Here is a 17585-nt window from a genome sequence, read left to right on the forward strand (position 1 = left end):
TTAATGAGAAAGGAAGAGAGAGAACCAGATTATCACTTTGGCACATGTGATGCCAGAGACCAAACTCAACACTTTATGCTTTGAGAGTTTAGTGCTTTATCCATTGGGCCACCTCCTGGTGGTGGTGGTGGTGGTGTATGTGTATCTAACACTGTAGAACGCTCTGTGGCCATGGTGAATGTCCAAGGGATGGAAAAGTACAGTTGGCTTTCAATGTGTGGGGTGTCTCACTTGGGAAGGAGCTGAGTTAATACTTTAACTGAGGCCTAGAGTGGGGTAGCGCTCTTCCTTGAGTGTACCCTACTCTGGTGGGAGCCGGGGCAGTGCTTTGGAAGCCCTGCAGTGCCTGGACTGTGGCCTCAGGGGTGTGGTGGCAGTGCCAGAGCAATGCCAGTGTGTTCTGGTCCAGGGCTATTCAGATGCCCCCTGACCTGTTCCTTTGGCAGCTGGTGTCATTCCGCAAAGGGCTCAGCTGGCAAAAGCAGGGAAGATGAGGGGGTGTGTGTGTGTGTGTGTGTGTGTGTGTGTGTGTGTGTGTGTGTGTGTATGTGTGTGTGTCTGTCTTCCTGAGAGGGCAAAGAGCCCTGGAGGCTGGCTAGAGTGTTAAATTTTAAAAGCTTTCTGAAACTTCCACGAAATCAAAAGGCAGCCAAGCAGTCTGGAGAATATATTTGCCTAGCACACACTCCACAGGGGGTTTCTCTCCAAAACAGAGAAAGAAATCATACAATGCAACATGAATAGCAAAAGACAATCCAATAAAAAAAAAAAAAAAGGTGGTCAAGAGACCCAAACAGACCCTTCTCCACAAAAGACATGCAGATGGCTCACAGACAGGGCGAAAAGTGCTTCCTATCTTCTCCCATGATTATTAGAGGAAGGCAAATGAGCCCCAGCTGGAGGAGGTGTTGCCTCATTTTGGTGAGACAGGCCTACAACAGAACAAACAAAATGTGGCCTGTGAGGCCCTTAGTTCAGTCTCTGGTACTGGGCTGCTAGAGTGACGCTCTGGTTCTCTCTCTTTTCTATTTCACATTGATTTAAAACAGATCATTTAAATAGTACATTTTTAGGGTTGAGGAGCTAGTAGCATAGTGCTTATGCAAAAGACTCTCCTGCCCAAGCCTCTGAGGTCTTAAGATGAATCCCCAGGACCACCATAAGCTAGAGCTGAGCAGGGCTCTGGTCTTTCTCTCTGCCTCGGTCTGTCTCTGTCTCTTGATATATATTTAAAATTTTTTTAAAAAATGAAATGTCCTTTTTAAAAGCAAAATTTTAATAAAAATATGGGGGAGTGCTGGGCAGGAAGTGGAGAAAAAGAAATTCTGTTCCAGTGCTTGTGGAAATGCAAACTGGTGCTACCCTGCTCCCATCCCCCCATGAAAAAACAGTATGGAGAGTCCTGAAACAAAGATAGAAATGCCTTATGACCCACTGATACCACACTCAGGCATTTACCCAAAGGACAAAAGAAAACAAAAACAAGGGGCCAGGTGGTGGCACACCTGGTTGAGCGCACATGTTATAATGTGCAAGGACCTGGGTTCGAGCCCCCAATCCCCAACTGCAGGGGGAAAGCTTCACAAGTGGTGAAGCAGTGCTGCAGGTGTCTCTCTGTCTCTCACCCTTTCTATCCCTCCCTTTCCTCTTGATTTCTGACTGTCTCTATCCAGTCAATAAATAAAGATAATAAAAAAAGGAAAACAAAAACATACTAGTTTGAAAGGATATCCATACCCCTGGCAACAGTACACACAATAGCCAGACTATGGAAGCAACCTCGGTATCTATTGAAAGATGGCTGGATCAGAAAGCTGCAGGACTTATACCCAGTGGAGTATGACTTGGCCATTATCTTGTTAATCATTATGAAGTCACTAATAAATAATAATAATAATAATAATAATAATAATAATAATAATAATAATAATAATAAATGACAGCATGCCTAGCCTATCAGGAGAAAATGAATGGAACTGGAAGTAATTGTGTTCAGTGAAAGGAATGAGGAAGCAAAATTCCCAGTCAATGCCAGATGAATGCCTTCAGTTACTTTAAAGTTTTAAATTATTTTATTGGTTTTGTCTTGTTTGAGAGGGGGAGAGAGAACACAGCACCAAAGCTTCTTTCATTGCAGTAGGGGCCGGGGTTGAACCTAGGTCACTCACAGGACACAGCAGTGCACTATCCAAGAGTTACCAAATGACCTGTGACACTCATTTGGTTAGTATTTCAGGGGAAAAAACACACACCCTATTTTCCTGTATAGTCTGGCTGTCTAACACTCTTGTTCCTATACCGGAGGTCAGCTCTGTGAGCCCAGGTGTGTGCATCTTTGAAAACTCTGGGATGGAATTTGGAGGACTAGAAATAGTTATGGATACCAATAGGTCATCCCTTCTTTTAAAAAGTCATTATGGCCTGTGGTAAAAGGAATGGACATCAATAAAATGGAAAATTAGACATATAGTAATTCCCAAGATTTAAGATCTGAGAATTTAAGGATTCAGAGCTTTACTGCAGAGAGTCTTATTATATCATTCTTCTCCTTAATGTCCTTTAGCTGTGGTTCCACTTTAAGACTTAAATGGAAATACAACCTAGTGAACAGCTCTCTCTCTCTCTGTCTCTCTCTGTCTCTCTCACTTTCTTACTCTCTCACTCTCTCCCTCCCCTCTTCCTCACCTCTTCCTCCCTCTCTCTTTCCCTCCCTCCCTCACTCCTATCTTCTTCTGCCACCAGTTTTATCACTGGGTATCAGTGCTTACCTAACTCCACTATTCCTGGCACCTATTTTTTTATATAGTGTGAGAGACAGAGAGGGAAGGAGAGGAGAGACTCCTGAAACACTGTTCGACCGACCTCTCATGAAGCTTCCCTGCTGCAGGTGAGGACTAGAGGCTTGAACCCAGATCCTTATGCTTGTTAACATGTGTGCTCTGCTGGGTGAGCTACCACTCAGCCTCCACAAATCCTTTCATAATTTGACCTGTGACTGCCTTCTCAGTTGTTTTTCTTTTCCGAATGCTGTTAATGAATATTCCTGAAGGTATAGCTCAAATAGCATAATCACGTAAGTTTGCTGCTGCTGCTGCTATAGTCAGTGAGCCCAAATGTAAAATTTATTTTTTAAGTATTCAGGTGATTTTTTTTATTGTTTTAACTAGTTGATCAGGAGAGCAATGTGAGGCAGCTGTTAATCCATCGCCACACCTCAGTAAGTCTGCACATGGATGAGTTCGTAAACAATCAGAAAATTGTGGCTGAGGAAATAGGTCAATTAATCCAGCATAGGACTTGCATATGTGAGCCTTCTGGCTCAATTCCCTGTACTGTAAGTATCAGAGTATGACTTTTGTGTCCCTCTCTCTTCTTTTCTCTTTCATATAGAATTTTATCTCTACTCCCATTATATTGAAGGAAGCTTTGATGCTACGGCTTATTCCTCTCTCTCTCTCCTTTTCTGATATTCTCTTCCTTTTTGATTAAATTGAATTAATAATGATAGATAAGATTATAGGATAAGATGAGTACAATTCCATACAGTTCCCACCACCAGAGTTCCGTATCCCATCCCCTCCATTAGAGGAAGTTTTCCTATTCTTTATCCCTCTGGGGGTGATATGGACCTAGGATCATGATGGGGTGCAGAAGGTGGAAGGTCTGGCTTCTGTAACTGATTTTCTGCTGGACATGGGCATTGTCAGGTCAATCCATACTCCCAACCTGTTTCTCTCTTTCCCTAGTGGGGGAGGGCTCTGGAGAGGTGGGTCTACAGGACACATTGGTGAGGTCCTCTGCCCAGGGAAGTCAGGTTGGCATCATGGTAGCAACTGCAGTTGCTGATTGAAAAGCATTAAGATATAAAGCAGAACAAATTATTCAATAATTAGGAACCTAAAGAATATAGCAGATGATATTTGGAATCTTCATTTTGGAAAAAGCTAGTCAGTCTATTTTAGATATATTCCAAAGGGTCTATGACTTCACTAATTTTTACCTGAGCCTGACAGCTAACATGCAGGTGGATTAAAGGTATTGTCTGGAGAAGATGGTGTCAGAATTGGTAATAGGAATAGAAAGCTGGATCAGGGGAGAGTAGCTCACAAAAAAGAAAATGATCCAATTGAAAAGTAGGGAGAGGATATAAACAAAATATTCACTAAAAAAGAGATACAAAAGGCCAACAGACATATGAAGAATTGTTCCACGTCACTGTCAGAGAAATGCAAATGAAGACAACAATGAGATACCACCTCACTCCTTTGAGAATGTCATACATCAGAAACAATAGCAACAACAAATACTGGAGAGGTTGTGGGGACAAATGAACCCTCCTTCACTGCTGATGAGAATGTAAACTAGTCCAACATCTGTGGCGAGCAGTCTGGAGAACTCTCACAAGGTTAGAAATGGACCTTCCTTATGACTCATGACTTCCTTATCCTATGGTTTTGTCAATGTTTCCTTTTTATAAATAAAAGTAAATAAATAAATAAAAGAAAAAAGTAGAGAAAAAAGAAAAAGAGAAAGAAAGGGAGAGAGAAAGAGAAAGAAGAAAAGACAGAGAAGAAAAGAATATATGCCCAACAGCAGATGGATGGTTGAAAAAGTTGTGGTATATTTACACAATGGAATACTATTCCGCCATTAAGAATAATGAACCCACCTTCTCTCACTCATCTTGGATGGAGCTAAGAAGGAATCATGTTAAGTGAGGTAACATGTTAAGATGTTAAGTGAGAAAGAGAAAGATGAGTATGGGATGATCCCACTCATAAACAGAAGTTGAGAAAAAAGAACAGATAGGGAAAAACAAAATAGAATCTGAGTTTGGATTATGTCACCAAAGTAAAAAACTCTGGGTGTGGGGAGAGGGTAGATTTTTGGCTTCACTATAGGGGGTTGGGGGTGGGGTTGGGACACAGACCTATGCTGGTGGGAACAGTGTTATACACTGTTATCATATATATATATATATATATGTATATATATACACACATATATATTCCTATTAACTTAAAATCTTATAGATCACTATTTAATCAATATGTGAGGGGAAAAATAGATTGAAAAATTTTTATGCATAGACCCCAGTTCTGAGTATATATTCCTTCAATCTAAGCACTTACGGTTTCAAATCGGTAACCTGACTGAATTTTAACAGTGGGTTCAAATTTTTAATACATTTCTAATAGGGTTTATTATTTTTATTAGACAAGTAGTATTTCACTGTGTATATATACCACAGTTTTTTCAGCCACTCATCTGTTGTTGAGCACCTGGGTTGTTTCCAGGGTTTGACTATTACGAACTGTGCTGCTATGAACATAGTTGTACACATCTTTTTGGATGGGTCATGAGTCATAAGGAAGGTCCATTTCTAACCTTGTGAGAGTGCTTGTGGAAATGCAAACTGGTGCTACCCTGCTCCCATCCCCCCATGAAAAAACAGTATGGAGAGTCCTGAAACAAAGATAGAAATGCCTTATGACCCACTGATACCACACTCAGGCATTTACCCAAAGGACAAAAGAAAACAAAAACAAGGCTCTGAAGACTGGGATGGCTGTGCATTTCCTCTACATAATGTCCCTGGCAGGGGGCTGGAGATTGGCTTCTTCATGGGCCATGGGGAAGAGTAGGTGTGGTAAAATTATGAGCCCAGGAAAAAATGGAGGTACAGAAGTCACTACAGAAAGGACACGTCAGTTTCAACAAATGGATGTTGAGAGCCCGCTGTGTCTGCTTCCATGCTAGGTCTTGGTGTCCAGAATTACTATCTAGCACACAGTGACTACTGGTTATGTGTTGAGCATTGTTCCAAGTGCTTGCCTTTGGTCACCTCCTTGACTTCTCAGATTGGCCCTGTGTACTGTAGGTGCCATTATTATTCTTTTTATTGCCACCAGGATTATTTTAGGATTTAATGCCTAAACTTTGAAACCACCACTCTCAGTGGTCATTTTTTCCTTTTCTTTTTTTCTTTTTATTTGGTAGGATTGAGAGAGGAATGAGAGAAAGAGAGACAGTTGCAGCACTACTTCATTGCTTATGAAGCTTTCCCCCTGCAGTTGGAGATCGGGGGCTTGAACCTGGATCTTTGTGCATGAATGATATCATGTATGCTCAGCCCAGCCCCTGTAGTTGCTATTATTATCCAAATATAAGGATGGAGAAAAAAAATATCCAAGAAAGGTGCCTGATATCTTCAGGATAAAGTGCTCTTGTCTTCAGAGTCCACCACTGGACAGCACTCTCTCTCTGCTTTTTGTTTTGTTTTTTTGCTTGCTTTTTTCTTTTTCTTTTTTTAAAAATATTTATTTATTTATTTATTCCCTTTTGTTGCCCTTGTTGCTTTATTGTTGTAGTTATTATTGTTGTTGTTATTGATGTTATTAGATAGGACAGAGAGAAATGGAGAGAGGAGGGGAAGACAGAGAGGGGGAGAGAAAGATAGACACCTGCAGACTTGCTACACCACTTGTGAAGCAACTCCCCTGCAGGTAGGGAGCCAGGGCTCAAACTGGGATCCTTCTGCAGGTCCTTGAGCTTTGCGCCACCTGTGCTTAGCCCACTGCACTACTGCCTGACTCCCTGCTTTTTTCTTTATAGAGCAAGGGCCTTAGACACAATTTCGCTGCCTGTTGGCCAACCTTTTCATTCCGAGAGAAAAAGCCATGGGGAAAAACACCACAACACCAGAATTCCTTCTGGTGCCAGTGATCTTCACACATGATACCAAGACTTGAACCTGGACCCCTCACACATAGCTGGGCAAGCACCCTTCCCTGTGAGCTAACTCCAGGCCCTCCCTCAAATGGCCATGGGCTGGAGCTGGCAGAGCACTGAAGGATGAGGGAGAGCACTACAGGTAGTCAGAGCTGCTGAAGGGCATTCGAGGCAGAGGGAGGAATGCAGACAGATGCAGGAAAGTGTGAAGAGTAATTATCTCCTTCAGGGTGGAGTAAATAGCAAACCAAGGACTGGGGGGTGAGGGTGGCTATTAAGGTTTCAGGAAAGATTGAGGAGGAGTGAGGAGTGAGAGACCCTGGAGGGGCTGCTCAGCATATAACAGCAGGTGCTACTAAAAGGGGGTCTTCTATGATATGCTGCTGTGCTCAAGATCTGGACCTGTGTCTAGAAATGAGGGAACCCTGGAGGGGGTGTGGGTATCATAGGGTGTAAGCGTGAAGATGTATGGAAAGCATGTCTCTGCTTTGGTCTCTGTATGGAAAGCTCTGCTGAAAGGTTGACAGGATTCCTGCTAGCCACTACCTTCTATTTTTCTTCCTCCTCTTCCTTCTTCTTTCTCTTTCTTCTCCTCTTCCTTCTTTTCCTTTTTCCTTCTTTTTTCTCCTATTTCTCCTGCTCCTCCACCCCCCACCCCCCCACCCAGAGTTATTGCTCAAGCTTGGTGCTGGCACTACACATTTATCCACCACTTACCACCATTTTTTCCTTTTATTTTTTGCTGTCTTCCCCCTTTTTAAAATAGGATTTAGAGGGAAGGAAAAGTAAGAAGGAAGCTACCTGCAGACCTGCTCCACCACTTTTTAAAAAATATATTTATTGGGGAATTAATGTTTTATATTTGACAGTAAATACAATAGTTTGTACATGCATAACATTTACTAGTTTTCCATATAACAATACAACCCCCACTAGATCCTCTCTGTCATCCGTTTTGGCCCTGTTTTCTTCCCCGCACCCACCCCAGAGTCTTTTCCTTTGGTGCAATACGCCGATTCCAGTTCAGGTTCTATTTGTGTTTGCTCTTCTGATCTTGGTTTTCAGCTTCTGCATGAGAGTGGGATCATCCCATATTCATGCTTCTGTTTCTGACTTATTTCACTTAACATGAATTTTTTCAAGGTCCATCCAAGATCGGATGAAAACGGTGGAGTCACCTTTTTATAGTTGTGTAGTATTCCATTGTGTATATATACCACAACTTGCTCAGCCACTCCTGTTGTTGGACACCTGGGTTGCTTCCAGGTTTTGGCTATTACAAACTATGCTGCCAAGAACATACGTGTACACAGATCTTTTTGGATGGGTGTGTTGGGTTCCTTAGGATATATCCCCAGGAGAGGAATTGCAGGATCATAAAGTAGGTCCATTTCTAGCTTTCTGAGTTCTCCAGACTGTTCTCCATAGAGGTTGGATCAATTGACATTCCCACAATTCCTTTGACCCCACACCCTCTCCAGCATTTGCTGCTGTTACCTTTTCTGATGTATGACATTCTCACAGGAGTGAAGTAGTATCTCATTGTTGTCTTTCATTGCATTTATCTGACAATCAAAGAGTTGGAACATTTTTTTCATATGTTTCACGGCCTTTTGGATCTCTTCTGTGATGAATATTCTGTCCATGTCCTCTCCCCATTTTTGGATGGGGTTATTTGTTTTCTTGTTGTTGAGTTTGGCAAGGTCTTTATATATTTTGGTTATTAGCCTCTTGTCTGATGTATGGCATATAAAGATCTTCTCCCATTCTGTGAGGGGTCTCTTGGTTTGGGTAGTGGTTTCTTTTGCTGTGCAGAAGCTTTTTAACTTGATATGGAACCATAGGTTTATACTTGCCTTAGTATTCTTTGTAATTGGATTCATTTCATTGAAGATGTCTTTAAACTTGTTGTGGAAAAGAGTTCTGCCAATATTTTCCTCAAAGTATCTGATAGTTTCTGGTCTAACATCCAAGTCCTTGATCCACTTGGAATTGTCTTTTGTATTTAGTGAAATATAGTGGTTCAGTTTCATTATTTTTTAAATATTAATTCATTAATTAATTTTTAAAAAGGAGACATTAACAAAACCATAGGATAGGAGGGGTAAAACTCCACACAATTCCCACCACCAGATCTCCATATCCCATCCCCTCCCTTGATAACTTTCCCATTCTTTATCCCTCTGGAATTATGGACCCAAGGTCATTGTGGGTTGCAGAAGGTGGAAGGTCTGGCATCTGTAGTTGCTTCCCTGCTGAACATGGGTGTTGACTACTTGGTCCATACTCCCAGTCTATCTCTCTCTTTCCATAGTAGGGTAGGTCTCTGGGGAAGAGGGGCTCCAGGACACATTGATGGGGTCCTCTGTCCAAGGAAGTATGGTCGGCATCATGCTGGCATCTGGAACTTGGTGGCTGAAAAGAGAGTTAGCATACAAAGCCAAACAAATTATTCAACAATTATGGACCTGAAGGCTGGAATAGTGCAGATGAAGTGTTGGGGAGTACTCAATTCTTCTGCATGTTTCAATCCATTTTTTCCAACACCATTTGTTGAAGAGAGCCCCCCTTCCCCTGATTTAATAGTCTGGGCTTTGTCAAAGATTAGATGTCCATAGATGTGGGGACTTACTTCTGAGCTCTCAATTCTTTTCTTTTTTTTTTTCAAATAGCTCACATATTTATTATTACTGAGTCAGGTAACAGGAAGAGATACAAGGCCGAGTGGGGTCCTAATCAAGTGTGCAAGACAGAGCTCCGCTCAAAATCCTAGCAGTCTATCCCAACATAAACATGTGTGCATCTTAGAGAGGAATCCTTATAGACCCAGCTTTGTTCTTCTCCAGTGTCTCCTCTTGGAGTTGTACCTGATCTTATTACCAGTTTTCATCCGAATCCACTGAGGAATAGGACGGTTCTGCTTTTGCTTCTTAGCCAGGAAGCGCTTGATTCTGAAAGTCTTGTGGGAAGACATGGCGAAGACAAGTCAGTCAGACACCACGATGGCGGAGAAAAGGAGAGAAAGTTGAGCTCTCAATTCTATTCCACTGGTCAGTATGTCTATTCGTGTTCCAGTACCAAGCAGTTTTGATGACAGTGGCCCTATAATATAATCTGGAAGTGTGGTGCCTGCAGTTCTGTTCTTTCTTCTCAAGATTGTTTTGGCAATTCTAGGTCTTTTCTGGTTCTAGATAAACATTTGTAGCATTTGTTCTATTCTCTGGAATCTTGATGGGGATAACATTAAATTTGTATATGGCTCTGGGTAGTATATTCATTTTGATGATGTTAATTATTCCAACCCATGAACATGGAATATCTTTCCACTCTATGTCTTTTTCAATTTTCTTGAGTAATGATTCATAATTTTCAGTATACAAGTCTTTCACTTCTTTAGTTAGGTCTGTTCCTAGATATTTTATTGTTTTTGTTGCTATAGTAAAAGGAATTGATTTCTAGATTTCAACTTCGTCTAACTTAGTGTTCTCATAGAAGAATGCCACTGATTTCTGAATGTTAATTTTGTAGACTGACACATTACTGTATTGCCTGATGATTTCCAAAAGCTTCTTGCTGGATTCCTTAGGTTTTTCTATGTATAGTATCATGTCATCTGCAAATAGGGAGAGTTTGAATTCTTCTCTTCCAGTGTGTATCCCTTTCATTCCTTGCTCCTGCCTGATTGCTATGGCAAGAACTTCCAAAACTATGTTGAATAATAATGGTGATAGTGGGCTACCCTGTCTAGTACCTGCTCTGAGGGGAAATGCTTCCAGTTTTTCACCATTAAGTATGATATTGGCTGTAGGTTTGCTATACTTAGACTCCATTATCTTCAGGAATTTTCCATCTATTCCCATTTTTTGTAGTGTTTTGATCATAAAGGGATATTTTATTTCGTCAAAGGCTTTCTCTGCATCTATTGATATCACCATGTGGTTTTTGGTCTTGCTTTTGTTGATTTGGTGGATCACATTGATTTACATATATTAAACCAACCTTGCATGCCTGGGATAAACCCCACTTGGTCATAATGAACAATCTTTTTAATATACTGCTGTATTTGGTTGCCTAGAATTTTGTTCAATATCTTAGCATTTATGTTCATCAGAGATATTGGTCTGTAGTTTTCTTTTTTGGTTGTGTCCCTGTCTGCTTTTGGTATCAAAGTGATGTTGGCTTCATAGAAGCTGGAAGGGAATTGGTTTAACCATTTTATATAGTATTTTTATGAGGTCCCTCTCTCAGTACTTTTCATATTACTAATCATTCTTGCCTGGATTGACTTGTGTCTAAGTAAGGTAATTATCTTGTGTCTAAGTAAGGGTTCTTTATCTTCCCTGTAGGCTATGGGAGCCTGAGGGCTTTAAACTATAAGTAGGCTTCTTAGTTTTATCACTGACCCCTGACCAAGTGATAAAGCAGGGTGGGGCAGAGGAAATCCAATGGTTATGCAAAGAAACTCTCACAGCCCCACCGCTAGGCCACAGAGGTATAGATCTTCTCCTGAGTTTCCTCCTTAGTTCTCTGTCCCCTAGTGTCAGCATAGGGTCTCCCCCCACCCCACTGCTCCAGATTCAGAGGGCAGTAGCAATGGAGACTCACAGTTTCATTTGGTGAGTACTAGTGGGAGTTCCTCTCCTCCCTTTTTGTTGGTGAAACAGACTGGAGGTGGTGCCTCAACTGGTAAACTGCCAGACTATTACCAGCCACTTAATCTCTCCCTAGGCTCCTCTCTGTCCATGAGTCACACATGTTTGCACTCACCAGTGATTTGGTGGGTTCCTTGAAATCTTTCTAGTCCTGTCTTATTGAGGTCCCAGGTAGTCTTCTTTGTTATTCCTAGTTGACCTGGGAGAGGAGAGGAGAAAAACACAGCTGCTGCTGCTCCATAGCCCCACCTCTGGAAGTCCTCACCACTTCTGAAGTGCCCTCCTTGCAGGTGGGGACTCAGGGCTTGAATGGAGGCCTTTGAACATGGTAATGTGTGCTCTCAACTTGGTGCACCACCTCTTGGCCCCTACTGTTTTGATCTTTAAACATTCTGCCATCCTGCTCTCCACAGGGAGCATCCAGATCCTCACCAGCATCCTGCAGAGAAGTCACTTGAGCTAGGAACTAGCCTGCTCCTGTTGTCTTTCTCTCAGGAATGCTGCTGACACCTGTGATTCTCCACCTCCTCCTCCTGCCACTTCTTTCAGCCACTAGGTTCACAGAATTAGAAGTGACCTTCTCCTTTGTCACCAGGGTTTGTTTAGTTCCGCCTTCCCTCCCTTGCTCCCTCCCTCCATTCTCTACCTTCCTTCATTTCTTTCTGGTTTTGGCCTCCAGTGTTGTCTCTGGGGCTCAGTGCCTATGCTAAGAATCCACAATTCCTGGTGGCCACTATTATCCCTTTTTTTCTTTGATATGACAGAATTTTTTTAAATTTCATTATTGGGGAATTAATGTTTCACATTCAACAGTAAATATAATAGTTTTTAGATGCATAACATTTCCCAGTTTTCCATATAACATTACAACCCCCACTAGATCCTCTGTCATCCTTCTTGAGTCTGTATTCTCCCCACCACCCACCCCAGAGTCTTTTACTTTGGTGCAATACACCAATTCCAGTTCAGGTTCTACTTGTGTTTTCTCTTCTGAACTTGTTTTTCAACTTCTGCATGAGAGTGAGATCATGCCATATTCATCCTTCTGTTTCTAACTTATTTCACTTAACATGAATTTTTCAAGGTCCATCCAAGATCAGCTGAAAATGGTGAAGTCACCATTTCTTATAGTTGAGTAGTATATATATCACAACTTGCTGACAGAAATTGAGGGAGGGGAAGATAGAGGAGAGAGACAGAGATGGTGACATCTGCACACCTGCTTTACTGCTTATAAAGCTTTGCAGTGCAAGTGGAAAGCAGGGGTTTGAACTCAGGTCCTAGAGTTTAATGACATGTTCTTTCAACCAGGTGTCCCACTACCTGACCCCTATCTCCAGTATATTCATAGAAGACACTGAGCCCCTATCTGCAAGTCCCATGTGGTGTGTGTGTGTGTGTGTGTGTGTGTGTGTGTAACCAAAACTGTCATCATTCTGTGATCACCAGTTATCAGTGGAGGCCTCTTGATTCCAGAGATTGCTAAATGTGAGAATAGTTTGCCATAGAATCAATATCCTTCTTACAACGTCCAGGCAAATGTTTTCATTGCTATGATTTCTCCTGTAACTAGGCTTAGTGAATATTTATGATAGTTGGCCCAGGTCACCACTGACAACTTGTTTTTATAGATGAGGAGCTTGGCTCCCTGCCAAACACGAAGACAGTTCTTCACTCATTCCTTCAGTGTTCATTGAGCTCCTACTGTGCGCACGTCGCCACACTTAGCCCTGTGGATACTGCAGGAGATGGAAGATGCCCTGGGCATGTAGTCAGTGAAGCAGCAGGGACTTAAGATTAAAGTCACCTGAGTAGTGTGAGCAGAGAAGTCAGTCAGGGCAGGCCAGGAAGGGAGGACTGTGATTAGGCCCTCGAGTGCAAATTCCTCAGTGTTAACATCTCTCTAGAAGCCTCTTGAAATCCTTCTCATGCTATAGGATCACCTCCTTCATAGAGTCTACCAGGACTCAGGAGTAGTGAATCTCCATATGCCTGGGTAGATATCAGAAAGATACAAATTCCAGCCCCAGAAAGTTTCAAATGCCAAGGTCCTCTGGCTGAAGTGTGCTTGCTTTAGATAAGTAACAAATCTAGAAGGCTTTTGCCCACAATGCTTCTGACACAAATATGCACAGACAGATGTCCCTCTCTTCCATCCTTACCTCCAATCTTTCTTTCCTCCTTCCTCCTTCCATGACCAGAGTCATGCTTGAATTCAGTGCCTATAAGATATTGGACTTTAAGCCAGTCCCCCACACACACTCCGCTCCATCCTCCATTGCTGACACTATGGCCTATTTACATAATCACTGTTTTACCTGAAAGATCCCCACCTTTGATCTACTTTCTACCTTGAGACCTGCCCTGCCTACAAGGCATTAATTAATCCCACCAGTTAAAACCTTCACAACAGTTGCTAAGGGAGATTCTACCTTAGCCCGCTCTGCTCTTTCCCCCTTTCCTAGCCATTTTTTTTCCGGCTTGCCACTTCCGGTTCTAAGATATAAAAGTGTTGTCTCTGATCAATAAAAACACATTGCGTTCCCGCTCCGCCATGAGTTCCTAGTCTGTCTCCCATGTCACTGAGTAAGCAGCAGCCCGGGTTGGCTCTGGTCGAGTTCTCTCCAACCCAGAGAGCAAGTGTCTGGAAAGAAACACCCTCACACTAGCCTGGCAATAAGATAAACTTTCTGTAGCATTTTTCTCTCTCTCTCTCTCCCTTCCTTCCTTCCTTTTCCTTTCTTCCTTCCTTCCTTCCTTCCTTCCTTCCATCCTTCCTTCCTTTTTTCCTTCCTTCCTTCCTTCTTTCCTTCCTCCCTCCCTCCCTAGAGACAGAAATAGAGAGGGACAAAGAAAAAATAAAGAAAAGGAGAGAGAAACCTGCAGTATTGATCCACCACTTGGGAAGCTTCCTCCCTGTAGGTGGGGACCAGGGGCTTGAACGCAGATCCCAAATAGTAATGTGTATACTGTACAAGGTGTACCACTTCCCACCCCTGTGCATAGGTTTTCATTCTTCTGTTGATACTTCCTCGGTACCAACTGTTTATCCTAAAGTTGAGTCCATTTCCACACTACATACCTGCAGTGAGTTCATCCCCCATAGGTTAAGAGCTCAGCCCTACAAGACTGTCTTCAGACTCCAGCCACAAGCCACCATGGTTGCCACCTGCATTTCCCATCAACCATTTCAAAATTCAGAGATTCCTTCAGTTCCCTCCCCTGGGTGGGTAATTTGCCATAAGAGCTCACAGCCTTCAGGGGGAAGGTGCTTTCCTTCCTATGAGTACTCTATTATGAGAGCTTACAGATCAAGAGACACACAGATAGATGGAAGAAATGCAGAGAGTGAGGAGTGGATGGGTGAGAGCTAGGCAGAATCTCCCTATCATCAGGGCCACACCACCCTAGAAGCTATCTAAGTCCACCATTATTGGGGGGGGTTGGTGGCTTCCCTATTTGGACATATTTGATTGAATACTTGAGCGTTGGCGCTTGACTTAATCTCTAGTCTACCTCGAAGGCAGGGGTGGGGTGGTTAGGGCTTTCTGTTAACCCTTCCTCATCCTGAACACATGGCAGGGGTTCCCCAAACATCTCACAGGCATACCCAAGACACTCAACATTCAAGGCTTCTAAGGATTTTAGGAGCTCTGTGCCAGGGGCTCCAGACAAACACCCAGTATGTATTTATCACAGCAAGGGAGCCAGTTAGGTGAGCAGTAGGAGCTCAAGAATATTTGATAAGTGGTCTGTGCTGTGAGCTGAAATTTCCGAACCTTTGAGCTTCAATTGTGGGGCTGAGTCCATGCAGGTTAATTATGAGAAGCTATCACAGTGTATACACCCTTCCAGCAAACCAGTATTTTGAGTCATTAGGCCCCAGTGGCAGGGCCCAGCAGAGAAATGCACTCATTACTGTCACCATCCTGGGATGTGTCCACAAGTGGCTGGTTCCTGGGTTTAACCAGCCCAGGTATAGGTAGCCACACATGTGGAGAAATGGGCAAAGGAAGCAGCAGAGACATACAGACTTCTCATTCCCAGCGTGTGTTCTCGAAATAGAAAATGGGACTTTCAGCTCTCTCTTCTTTGAAGAACACTGTGAAGAGAGAAAACTCTGGCAGCCACAGAGAAGAAGAAAGAGCAGGGATCTGGGTTTTGATCTTGGAGCTGCCAGTAATTAGCCCGGAGACTGTATCCATTAGAGTTCAGTTGCTGACAAGAAAATGCATGAGTTTTAAGCAGAAGAGGATTTATTGCCATTGTTAGCGACCATGCAGAATTCTAAAAGCAAGAGGTACAAGCTCTCAGCTGACTGCTAGGAGTAAGTTCTTCTAGTCACACAGAATCAGACCACCCAGGGCACTGGTTTAGAAGCCTCTGGAACAACTCTTCTCATAAAGACCACACTAAGTCTTTTGGGATCCAGCTAAAATTAAAAAAGATAAAATAAATTGTCATCAAATGTTTGCAAGGATCAGAAACAGTTATTATTCAAACATTATTGGTGGGAACAGAAAATGCTTCTCTCATTCTGATGACAGACTTAGCAGTGCCTTGTCAAAAATAGATACCTGTCCTTTTGTGAAACAAAACAGACACTGACTGTAGTCATATGGCTTAAAGTGAATAGGACTCATTCATTGCCTATTATAAAAATGGGTAAAAACTAAATTTATGAGTAATTTGTGGTATGTTCCTGCAGTATCATTCACTGGGGACCAGATAGTGGCACACCCTGTAGAGCTCATGAATGACCATACACCAGGACCAGGTTTCAAACCCCCAGTCTTCACCTGCATGAGGGAAGTTTCATGAGCATTGAAGCAGTACTGCAAGTGTCTTTCTCTCTCCCTCTTTATCTTTGCCTTCCTACTCAGCTTCTCTCTGTCTCTATAAGAAAGGGGTGGGGGAGGATAAAATGGCTGCCAGGAGCAGTGGATTCATAGTGCAAACATTGAGCCTCTTTGATAACCTTGGTGACAATTTAAAAAAAAAAAAATGTGTGTGTGTCACTCACTAAACAAGTAAATGAAAAACATCAAGGGATTTCAAATCATCATCATCATCCATTATAATGATACTGTGAAAGAAAAAGACTTAGCCAGAAGAGCATACATTATACTCTGTATGTTATGTTGCATGAAATTCTGGGTCTGAAAGAACCCAGGTGCCACAAAAGTATGTTAGGAAAGAGGGGGAGCACAGCTGGAGGATGGCTGGAAAGTGAGTGTGAGTGAATTCAGTCATTACCCCTAGAATGCTTCATATCAGGAGAGAGGATGGGGTTATAAGGTTTCTGAATTTGTCAACACTCCCCACATTGTTCTGTATATTTCACTGTATATGTAATTTATTTACCTCAAAAAAAATTGGGAGCAGGAAGGTGGCTCAGAGGGTAGAGTGTATGCCTTACATACATGCAGCCCTACATTTGGTCTCTGACACACCTACAATGATACAATGATGGGGTGGTGTTGTGGTCTGTCAGTTTGTCTCACTTTCTTTGTTTCTCAATATTTTGTAATGAAAATATGCATTACTGCAGCATGGTTAGTCCAAGAGTGCCTAGGGAATAATATGTAAACAATTTACTCTAAAATGGCTGCCAGGCTAGGGAGAGAGGCTGAAAACCCTCTGGTGAGATGCTCTGGGAAGACACTAGCTTCTCATGTTCGCTGAAAAATTCTTTCAGCTTCTGTCTGAGTTTTTTTTTTTTTTTCTTTTTAATGAAAGAAAGAAATCTTAGAAGCTAGTTATAAGTTGTGCACTGTGAGACCCATGTGTTCCTGGTTCAGGCCACTATTAATCTTATGACTGACACTCCAGGGCTGGGTGAGTTGCACCTGGTTGAGTGTAGGTCACCATGTGCAGGGACCCAGGTTTAAACCTCTAGTCCCCACCTACAGGAGAGAAGCTTCACAAGTGGTGAAGCAGTACTTAGGGTGTGTCTCTTTTTCTTTCTCCCTCTCTATTCCTCTCCCTTTTCCTCTTAATCCCTCTCAGTCTTAACAAATGAAAGAGTTCAAAAAAAAAAAAACCTTAAAAAAAAGAATGTCACTTCAGCAGCCAGTAGGTGACTCAGTGGACAAGTGCAGGACAGTCATGTATGAGACCCAGGGCTCCACCACCAACATCACATATACCAGAGTGGAATGAAGAAGCTCTGCTCACTCATGTTCCCGCTCTCTCTCTCTC

The 17585-nt window shown here is 42.5% G+C and overlaps 2 protein-coding genes across 6 annotated transcripts in view; one reads left to right on the forward strand and one right to left on the reverse strand.

Annotated features, from left to right (window-relative positions):
* The window catches only part of LARGE1 (LARGE xylosyl- and glucuronyltransferase 1), a 705604-nt gene that overhangs the window by 233149 nt on the left and 454870 nt on the right, over positions 1–17585 (forward strand). The gene's annotated exons all lie outside the window — the stretch shown is intronic.
* On the reverse strand, positions 9379–9752 carry LOC103121625 (large ribosomal subunit protein eL39). Its single transcript, XM_007532149.3, has one exon. The coding sequence runs from the start codon at positions 9704–9706 to the stop codon at positions 9551–9553; it is 156 nt and encodes a 51-aa protein (XP_007532211.1). The 5' UTR covers positions 9707–9752; the 3' UTR covers positions 9379–9550.

This window comes from Erinaceus europaeus, chromosome 4 (assembly GCF_950295315.1).
Source record: "Erinaceus europaeus chromosome 4, mEriEur2.1, whole genome shotgun sequence".
Classification (NCBI taxonomy): Eukaryota; Metazoa; Chordata; class Mammalia; order Eulipotyphla; family Erinaceidae; genus Erinaceus; species Erinaceus europaeus.

Coding starts and splice junctions, on each gene's coding strand:
- LOC103121625 (XM_007532149.3), bottom strand. CDS start 9,706: ATGTCTTCCCACAAGACTTTCAGAATCAAGCGCTTCCTGGCTAAGAAG.